At 54.3% G+C, this 10,331-nt stretch overlaps 2 protein-coding genes across 4 annotated transcripts; one reads left to right on the plus strand and one right to left on the minus strand.

The window, feature by feature from the left end:
- Positions 1–872: 872 nt before the first annotated feature.
- GDPGP1 (GDP-D-glucose phosphorylase 1) lies at positions 873–6,215 on the minus strand. 3 transcript variants are annotated; one of them, XM_080808156.1, is made up of 3 exons: positions 5,885–6,215; positions 5,565–5,680; positions 873–2,500 (listed from the first exon to the last, which is right to left on the minus strand). In XM_080808156.1, exon 3 carries the CDS (start codon positions 2,478–2,480, stop codon positions 1,326–1,328), a length of 1,155 nt encoding a protein of 384 aa, XP_080664282.1. In that variant the 5' UTR covers positions 2,481–2,500; positions 5,565–5,680; positions 5,885–6,215; the 3' UTR covers positions 873–1,325. The 3 variants fall into 3 exon arrangements, with proteins under 3 accessions (XP_080664282.1, XP_080664281.1, XP_080664280.1); XM_080808155.1 differs by having other exon boundaries at positions 1,143–2,423; positions 5,885–6,184; XM_080808154.1 differs by having other exon boundaries at positions 1,148–2,489; positions 5,885–6,075.
- A 51-nt stretch (positions 6,216–6,266) lies between these two features.
- On the plus strand, positions 6,267–10,052 carry CIB1 (calcium and integrin binding 1). The gene is made up of 7 exons (XM_080808157.1): positions 6,267–6,584; positions 6,714–6,748; positions 7,878–7,986; positions 8,974–9,124; positions 9,253–9,371; positions 9,444–9,532; positions 9,790–10,052. The coding sequence occupies exons 1-7, from the start codon at positions 6,534–6,536 to the stop codon at positions 9,809–9,811; spliced, it is 576 nt and encodes a 191-aa protein (XP_080664283.1). The 5' UTR covers positions 6,267–6,533; the 3' UTR covers positions 9,812–10,052.
- Positions 10,053–10,331: the final 279 nt, after the last annotated feature.

Genomic DNA, 10,331 nt, shown 5'->3' on the forward strand with positions numbered 1-10,331 from the left:
ACTCTAAAATTCTATATAAAACTTCAGACGAGGCCAGGATGGAGAAAGCCAGCTACACAGGGACCTGAACCTCAGCTCAGGGCTTGTCAACTGTTAAGGACACCACCACTACCAAGCGAGCGGCTGCCTAGAGAGGCAGTCTCCAGCACACAGTGGCGGCTTCTGGCAGCGGACCACCGGTGCTGCGGTCCCGACCCCGCCACATGTGCGCTGTATGGGCTCAGACAAGTTGCCTCCACTCTGCCAGCCTCTCCTCATTAAATGGCGGTACTCAAGTTGTGAAGATGCCTTTTCTCACATGAGATGACGTGCGTGAGGGACACTCAACTGCGTGCTGGGGGCTGGAGGGAAATTCAAGGCTGGCGGGGCCGGGGAAGGTGCTCTAAGTAGGGCCTATGGGGGAGCAAGACCCAGCGGAGGGGAGGGATGAAGAAACGGTCACTGGTGGCTTGAGAAGGGAGAACTGGCAAAGGCAAGGGCAGAGGAAGTGGGGGGAGGGGGGACAATACCTGAGGCACTTTAACTATTACTTTGCCAAGACTTGATATGAGAGGAAAAGTCTATATATAACGTCAGGAATACATAACTTCTTTTTTTTTTTTTTTTTAAGATTCTATTAATTCATTTGACAGAGAGAGACAGGGAGAACGGAGACCACCAGCAGGGGGAGTGGGAGAGGGAGAAGCAGACTCTTCACCGAGCAGGGAGCCCAACATGGGGCTCTATCCCAGGAGCACCGAGCAGGGAGCCCAACATGGGGCTCTATCCCAGGAGCCTGGGATCACAACCTGAGCCGAAGGCAAACGCTCAACTGACTTAGCCACCCAGGCACCCCAGGATCTGTAACTCTTGTGCATACTCTTATTTATTTTCTAAAAAGATTTTATTTCAGAGAGAGAGAACGCAAGTGTGCATATGTGGTGGCGGGGGGGGGGGCAGAGGGAGAGAACCTCAAGCAGACTCTGCACTGGGCCCGATGGGCGGCTGGATCGCACAACCCAGATCATGACCTGAGCTGAAATCAAGAGTCTGGACGCCTAATGGACTGAGCCACCCAGGCACCCCCATACTTCCTTCCTAGTAACAGGTTTGACATCCCTGAAGCTTGCCTAAGAAGAAAAATGAGAAGCAGATACATTCATGACAGTGCATTCATTCAATTTATTCTAAGGTTTCTTCTCTTTACAGAGACCACTTAACAGTTCTCTACCCCTCCCCCGGGCGGAGGTGGATAAGGCGGCAGCCATGGAACCCCAAGCTACCACTGTGGACAGCTTTCTGGAAAGAGGCTTAGACCGGGTAGAAAATACATACTTCTAGAAGGATTACTGTTCATCCTGGGCGATCAAGGCCACCAGCGCTGCCTGTACTTCCTCTGCCTGGGCTGGGGGTAGCAGACAGTCTCGAATGAGGGCCAGAGCAGCCACCTCCGTCAGACTGCCGAAATCCTGGGACGTTTTGATGGGGAGGTGCCCAGCCAGCTCACAGAGGGCGACATTGAACGCCTCGCCTTCCTTTACCCCGAAGCTGGACTTCCGGGCCCACAGAATTACTCGGATGCCTGTGAGAGCGGAGGAAGGTGATGCCTTTCCAGGTGGGGCCCCCCGGGTCACAAACAAATTATGGGCAATCTCATGGTCCGTCAGGTAGTCAGTGGCCCGACATACCCTGCCTATGAGGGCTTCCAAGTCAGGCCCCGGCCCGCTTGTGTAGAAGAGGAAGCCGGGAGCGGGGAGGGCCTGGAGCAGGTGCAAACGGCCTCCAGGGTCCAGGGGCTCGCTCGGTGCCCCCTCCACGGGCAGTCTGTGAGCCAGGTAATACCCGTGCAGGTGCAGGTGGTTCACCGAGGCCAAGCCACCCAGGCTGTTGAAGCCGACGCGGAAGCCCGGGTGTGAGCTCAGCAGCACAGTCTCGATGCCGGCCCGCAGAGCACCTGGCAGCAGGCGCTGGGGGAGCCCCCGGGTGGGCTCGGGCACCAGCAGCACGTGGCCCCGCTCCAAGGGGCTGACATTGATCATGACGAGGATGTCCTCTTGCTGGAGAGCACCTGGGAGATCGGGCTCCCGGAGCAAACGGAAGAGGACTTCTCCTGGCCGGATCTTGTTGAAGTTAAACTGTTCGGGGTCAAATGCCTGCTTCACACTCCGGATGTTCTGGGGGCGCCTCCTCTGCACACCTCGCTCCACATTCAGCTGAGCCACAAAACCCACCGCACCAGGGAGGATCTGGGTCTGCAGCTCCCCGAGGCGGTAGCGGAAGAGCCCCAGTTCCATCCGCTGCCTCCAGGCGGCGCAGAGAGCAGAGTCGAAGCGAGACCTCAGTGTCCTGTCCAGGAGGCTGGGTGCGGTCCTTGGCCACTGAATCCCTTCCAGAAGTTCCTTCTGCCCGTAGACAAAGTTGGGAACGCCTTGCTCTTCCCAGTCCTTACGGTTTGGAGGGAGCAAATAGGAAATCTCATTTGAATCCTGTGCAGCGGCCATGGGGCTGACCTGAAACAATCCTAAGAGGTGAAAAATACAGGACACCGTCCCATTTTCAGAGATTCGATTTTGAGTTTCAAATAAATTTTACTTTTTGTTCTGATTACAAAAATAATCTATGCCTTTGGGAAAATATTTGGAAAACATGGAAACGCTCATGATTCCATCACCTCTAGATTAGCATTCATTTCTGCTGAATTAAAAAAAAATACACTTTTTCTTTTTTTTTTTAAGTATTTTTTTTGAAGATTTTATTTATTTATTTAACAGACAGAGACCACAAGCAGGCAGAGAGTCAGGCAGAGAGAGAGAGGAGGAAGCAGACTCCCTGCTGAGCAGAGAGCCCGATACAGGGCTTGATCCCAGGACCCCGACATCATGACCTGAGCTGAAGGCAGAGGCTTTAACCCACTGAGCCACCCAGGCGTCCCTATACTTTTTCTTTTAAAGGTTATGTATATTGAGTAAACTTCTCTCTCTCTCTCTTTTTTTTTTATATGGGGCACCTGGGTGGCTCAGTTGTTAAACGTCTGCCTTGGGCTCAGGTCATGGTCCCAGGGTCCTGGGATCGAGCACCACATGAGGCTCCCTGCTCCACGGGAAGCCCGCTTCTCCCTCTCCTCCTGCTTGTGTTCCCTCTCTCACTGTCTCTCTCTCTGTCAAATAAATAAATAAAATACTAAAAAAAAAAAAAAAAAGGCTAAGGGGACTGAGGCACTGGGAAGAACTGGGAGGGTCTCAGCTTCAGGAACGTAGTGGTACACCGTAGTGGCCTTTATAGAGCTGGAAGGACTGAGGGAGGGGTGGGGTGGGACTAGATTGATTTAGAAGAAGGGGGGAATGGAGAATTCAGTTCTGATCACTGAGCTTGAGATGCAGCCCGAGCATCCAAGAAGTGGTGGAGGCAGCTGACAGTCAAACCTGGAGGTCAAGGGTAAGGCGTGGACCAGATACAAATATGAAGTAGCATTTTAATCTCGGGACTAGGACCAAGGACCCAGGACCAAGATGACACCAGGAGGCTAAATATACGAATAAAGACGTACTGATCAACAGAAAGTGGTCACGGTGAGATTTACATTAAAGTGAACTAGTAGGCACAAAGCATCACCTGTGTCTAGAGAACACTTTAGAGTGATCAATCAGCAGTGACCATGTGACAGGATCAAACCTTTCCACGAAAACCAGGAGCAAGGGAACACTGGTCGCATGTCTACCTTGTGCCAGGCATGGGCTGGGTGCCCTCTATGTTCCCTCAGATGACCTACAACAAGCTTATGAACTGGGTATCATCCTGGGACAAAGGTGAGAGATTAGGCCTTACAGGTGACCAGATGTTTGAATTCCTGCTCTACTAGTCACTAGGGATGTGACCTTGAGCCCCTAGAATGAAGTCCATAAGGCTTAGCTGTGCACTCACTCTTGGGGCCTCTTGTTCCACTCTTCCCCTTGTCTACTCAACTCCTCACTTACTGAACTTGTTCCAGCTCAGGGCCTTGGTGCTTTCTGGGCTCCCTACCTACAATATACCCTTTTCGCAGATTTTCTTCACAGGGCTGGCCCCTTCAGGTCTCAGATCAAATGTCACCCCCTCAGGGAAACCTGGTGTGGTTCTCCTATTTCATGTCCCAAGGAAAACAGGAAGAAGGAAATAATATTATAAACAGGGAAAAGATGTCTGGAAAAAAAAAAAAAAAGTGGAATTCAAATCCAAGAGTTGGTAGTTACGAACAAAACCTGAAGAGATCCAACTAATAATTTCACAAGAAACACTAGAAGCTGTTTTTAAAAGTATTTCAGCAACTCAGTTTTACACTGTTTCAAGAGTTGGTCTAGCACAGGCAGGGCATTATGCTAAGCAGACTCAAAATGCCTATTCAATAACTTACAATGAGAAACACGCCAAAAAGCACCAAATGTTCCTATTGGCTAATCGGGATAGTTCCTCTTCTGTACAAAAATCTACCAGGGGGGCGCCTGGGTGTCTCAATGGATTAAGCCTCTGCCTTCGGCTCAGGTCATGATCTCAGGTCCTGGGATCGAGCCCCACATCAGGCTCTCTGCTCAGCAGGGAGCCTGCTTCCCCCCATCCCTCTCTGCCTGCCTCTCTGCCTACTTGTGAGCTGTCTGCCAAATAAATATATAAAATCTAAAAAAAAAAAAAAAAAAATCTACCAGGAAGCGAAATTAGAATCAGAAGGTAGTTCAAGGCAGGGTTCAGCACCAAGTGAGGTGCTGAGAGATCTATGTCACAGCTGGTCACCATGGTACAGGGCCAATTCCCACATCTTCACTGTGAAGAGATACAGTCTCACCAGGAAGTCCAGGGACAGGCCTTGGCTGGCCAGTGCTCCCTCCCCTCAGTCTAGGCCCAGGGGACACGATGACAGCTTCCCGTTCTTCACCTCCCCTTTTACTAACCAATCTCTTGTACAGAAAGAGCCTCCTGTCAAGATGATCAGGTTGGGACGGAACTATACTCATTTTGACTGGTTGTGGTGTTCTCAGTACTTTGCAGTCTCTACTTCCTGGAATGGAGTATTTCCATAATGGTGGGGACTCCCATGTTGAGACAGGGAGTCTTCCTAAAGCCACCCTCAGATGAACACCTTACTGAGTGCTGGGGAAGCTAAGGTCACTCAGCAAACTTTTACTCAACAACCGCCACCTATCGGATCCGGTAGATAACAACTCTCCTAGCTTGGGGGAGGGAGGGACGGGACAGACACTAACCCAATCAACACCCACGTAAATGTAAGTTGCCAACCTGAGGATTCTTAATCCATTCTAGAGAACCAGGAGAGGCTTCCCCGAGGCTATTATGGAAGAGGCACTGAGAGCCCACTGTGCCGGGAGGGAACCCAGAAAGCCAAGGGAAGAGGGCATAGAGAGGCTGAAGTCAGGTTTCAGAGGACCGGTATTCCGGTTTTCAACCATTTATTAGTTTTAAACCGAAATGACCATGATCAGATCTAAACTTTACCAAGATCAGCAAGTAGAATGAATCAGGAGAATCAAGAACTAATTCCTACCATGTTGTCAAATACACATCAATAAAGCTGATAACCAAAGAATTAATCTCACCTCCACTTTCTCCCTCAGCCTGGAATCCTCAACTTCTGGAATAGTGGAGGTTCGTTCACGCATTCATGCATCCAGTTTGCTGAGAGCCTGCTCTGGGCCAAGCGTTGTCCTAGGGGCTGAGAGGGCACAAGAGCAAACAAGTCAGCCTCAGTCCCTGCCGGCTCTGGGTGCCCGGTCGGCTCGAGTGAGGTCTACAGTCATAGGGAGCCTTGAGAAGAGCCGTAGACCGGGGTGACCGCCTTCTAAATGCCCGAGTAGGGACAAATCACCTGAACCCTTCCCGCGGGCCTGTTTTCCACATTTGTAAAACGGGAACCTACCCTGCAGGCCTCTTGTGAAATTTGAAGATCACTATGCACGGCTCCTGCAGTCTGCAGACCCTCAGCGCACACCCTCAGTGGGCCGCAAGGTTGTGGTCATTTCTGGAGGTGGCATGCGGGCTGCAACACGTGCGGCGAGGGCGAGCGCCAACGTCTGGATGTAAAAGTCCTCGTCACGCTTCGGCCACGTAGCGAGTCTCGATCTTTCCGGATTTCCAGGTTCCAGGTAGTTCCCTTGGGCCCCGACCGCGCCCAAGGCCGCCGCACCACCGACAGCAGTAGAGAAGGACGCAACGCGACACTCGCCGCAAGCTCCCGGCCGGGCCATGGCGAGGCTGTGGCTTCCCAAACGCATGCGCAGTCCGACCGCTCGCACGCGGCGGGGCCGTGCGGCCTGGGCTCCGCCCCGGAGCGTCCGGCCGCGCTCCGGGCCCCGCCTCCAGCTAGCCAAGGACCCCCCGGAGCCGGGAGGCGGCCCGCGGAACCGGGCAGGGAGCGCCCGGGCACTTTAAGGAGGGGGCGGGCCCGGGGGCGGTGGCCCCGGGAGCGGTTGCCGCGGGGACCGGGCAGTGACGCGGCCCGAGGGCGGAAGTGGAAAAGTTGCCGGCGCCCCGAGGCAAGTTGGCGGAGCTGTGCGCGCGGCGCGACGATGGGGAGCTCGGGCAGTCGCCTGTCCAAGGAGCTGTTGGCCGAGTACCAGGTGCGCGGGACGCCGGTCCCCGGGGAGTTTGCGCGCGGGCCTGCGCTGGGGAGCGGGGTCCCGGGGCGGGCGGCAGAGCGGGCGTGGCCTTCGGGAGGCTCGCTGAACCCCTTCCGTTTTGCCTTCCAGGACTTGACGTTCCTGACCAAGCAGGAGATCCTCCTGTAAGTGCCCTGTCGAACTTCAGCTCCTGGATCCTCTAGAGGCGGCTTCGGGGGGGCTCTGTCCGCAGACGGGCAAACGCGGGCCCCCCAGAGGGAAGGACAGGGGCCTGCCTGCGGTCCGCGGCCGAGCCCGGGGCAGTGTCCTCCGCCCGCCCCGCCCGCCCCGCCCTCCCTGCCCTTCTCGCCCTCCTGCCGTTTCGGGGGGGACCCCAACCCCGCTGCGCACCGCTGGGAGCCACCTCGCAGCCCCGGGCCAGCTGGGCGCCCCGGAGCCTACGCCCCGCTGCCTTCTGCATGACCGAACTTCCTGCCCCCAGCCGGGCTGGGGCTGCTGTGGCTCTCCGCGGAATTCGCCTACCGGGAGCTTGGCTCCTGGTAACTCGATCTGAATTAACACAGTAACCGTTAACGCTCACTGAGCACTCTCCGAGTGCCAGGACCCGTGGAAGTGGTTGGCTGCCTACATTACCCAATTTAATCCTCAGGAGGGAGGTACCGGGACAATGACACAGGTTTCAGAGAAGTTTGGTCACTTGCCTAAGTTACCAAAGTTACTCACACTCCAAGGAAGAGGACTGGAACTCGAGCTGGAACCCCCTTCCTAGCGGCTTGCCAGCTTTTTGTGGTCAAGGCACCTGAGTGAGGAGATTCCTTGGCTTGCCTTGGCAAAGATAATCCCAGCGGGAAGGAGGGGAGGGCTGAGGAAGAGATCGTTTGGGGTGGTTGCTAAAAAGAGGAAGGCTTTGAAGAGCTGGAGATGCCTGGAGTGAAACGGGAAAGAGATTTTCAATTTCACTCTTTTCTCCGTTTTTCAGGGCCAACTTCTGGCTCCTTCTGCAGCCTCTCCATCCCTCTGGGAGCTTTAGAACCTATGCCCAGTACAGTGACTGGCACACATTAGACCCTCAGTAAATACCCATGGCATGAATGCACTCTCAGCCTGTAGTCTGGAGACATTTGGATTCTACACATGGGACTACATATGTGTCTCCCTTTGGCCTATGCCTGCTGACTGAGTTCTGTGCATGTGCCTTACTTAGCTCCTGTCTGGTTTATAATGGGTAACGAGGCAAGGAGTGGGGATGTAATACACACAGGAAGGTTTGCCAACAAGTTCCTCTTCTGCCAGAGCCCACAGGCGCTTTTGTGAACTGCTTCCCCCAGAGCACCGGAGCGTGGAGGAGTCACTGCAGATACGAGTGTCCTTGGAGCAGATCCTCAGCCTTCCAGAGCTCAAGGTGCCAGTCCCCCACTCTCCCTCTGCTGTTCCTCTTGAGATCATGTGGTCACTGGTCCTGTTCTGGTCTCTCTTTATTTAGCCCTAATTTCCTGGGGACGAGGGCTTTACCAAAATCACCTGGTGGAATTAACCAGAGGGGCGTTTTGCAAACTGGGATTCTTGGACATACTCTTGGAGAGTCAAAGAAGTTTTGTCCTTTAAAAGCAGTTGAGCTACCCAATTAAAGTTTGAGAAACCCTATTCCAGAGGCTGGTTGCCTCTCTGTAGGGTTGCTGTGAAAAACATTTTTTAGGGACGCCTGGGTGGCTCAGTCGGTTAAGCATCTGCCTTTGGCTCAGGTCATGATCCCAGGGTCCTGGGGTCGAGCCCCACATCAGGCTCCCTGCTCAGCGGGGATCCTGCTGCTCTCCCTGCTTGTACATTCTCTCTCTCTTTCTCTGACAAATAAAATCTTTAAAAAGAGAGAGAAAAACATTTTTTAAAAGATTTTTACATATTTGAGAGAGAGTGGGGGAGAGGGACAGGGAGAGGTACAAGCCAACCCCACACAGAGCCTGGCGAGGGGCTTGATCTCACGACCCTGAGCCGAGATCAAGAGTCTGACCACTGACTGAGCCACCCGGAGTGCCCCTGCTGTGAAAATTTTTTATGCAAAGGGCCTATAACACAGTGACTGTTGAAGTAAACGTGTTTAAAGTAACCAGCCCATCTTGTTCTCCCCTTAGGATGCTTTCATCTTCCTCCTCTGCCCCTAGGCCTACCTTTGGATTAAACTGACTCACAGGAAACCATTCCCGTCCCTTCCCTTAGTCAGGTGGTCCTCCTGCCCTCCAGACTGGCCCTAAAAGACTGATCCTTCTCTCCTGTGAGCCTGAGCTCACAGAGCGGGTACCGGGACCTACTCCCTCCAGCTCCTGGTGGGGTCTGAGGAGCGTGTGACCTGGGCTGCATCTGTGGCCTTCACACAAGGCTCTCTCTCGCCTAGGCCAACCCCTTCAAGGAACGAATCTGCAGGGTCTTCTCCACATCCCCGGCCAGGGACAGCCTGAGTTTTGAGGACTTCCTGGACCTTCTCAGTGTGTTCAGTGACACAGCAACTCCAGACATCAAGTCTCACTATGCCTTCCGCATCTTCGGTGAGAGCCAGGAGCAACCTGGTGGGACACGGCCTGTCCCCAACACGGTCCTGGCGGTGGTATACCGCTCGGGAGCCTGGGAGCTCACCCTGACCACATTCTTTCTGGCTTCCCGTGTCGGTCTCTAGACTTTGATGATGATGGAACCTTGAACCGAGAAGACTTGAGTCACCTCGTGAACTGCCTCACAGGACAGGGCGAGGACACACGGCTTAGTGCTTCAGAGATGACACAGCTCATTGATAATGTGAGTAGCTGGGCCAGGCCAGGGAGCAGGAGGGAAGCGCGGGCACTTGGCCTGAAGCTCTCCCTCCCCCAGATCCTGGAAGAGTCCGACATTGACAGGGATGGCACCATCAACCTCTCAGAGTTTCAGCACGTCATCTCCCGGTCACCGGACTTTGCCAGGTACGATGGTAGCGGCCCCCCCGTGTTCTGGGTCCCCACCTGCTGCGCCTGGGTCTGGGATGTCAGCATGGGGGGCGGCAGCCAGGCTGAGAGCCCCAGCCCCTCTCAGTGTCTCAGGGCAGCTCTAATGCCAAAGGGGAGGGACAGATGTGGGACAGCCCATTCCGAAGGGCTATAGGGAAGACGTGGGCAAGCTTGGGGTTAGCCCGTCCCCTCCTCTTCCAGCAGAAAACATGACCCACTCTTCTCTTGTTCAGCTCCTTTAAGATTGTCCTGTGACAGGAGCCACAGCGTGTGTCCCAGCAAGCACCCCGTCAGAGAGGCTTTCCACTGCTGAGCTGTGGTCGAGGTCATGCCTGTGTTGCCAGGGCCGGCCAAGCTGGCCTAGCCCAGAGCTGGCGGCCGTGCGGTCCTACTCCAGGCAGGGGAAGGCCCTCCATGCCAGGGCCTCTCTCCTTCTGTCATTGTCGTCGCTCTGTTTGTGTTCTACTCTTCCGTAATAAAGGTTTAGACATTTTGACCCTTTGCGTGATACTGGAAGCACTGGTATGAGGAAGGACCGGACTTCCAGGAGCCTTTGGTCCTCCTGGGAAGCACAGGATCTAACGGGCCAGCAGGAAGCCAGACCGTAGCCCTCCCGGCCCGCCCCGCATGAGGGTGTGAGCAGGAAGGGGTAGCGGGACGCGTGGAACTCCTCCCAGTGGTGCTTACAGAATTCCTACACATGAAAATTCAGACAACTGTGTGCCAAAAGAAAAACCGCCAGTTTCACTGTATCATCATTTAAAAAAATAAACAT

The sequence above is a fragment of the Martes martes genome, assembly GCF_963455335.1.
Source record: "Martes martes genome assembly, chromosome: 7".
NCBI classification, from domain to species: Eukaryota; Metazoa; Chordata; class Mammalia; order Carnivora; family Mustelidae; genus Martes; species Martes martes.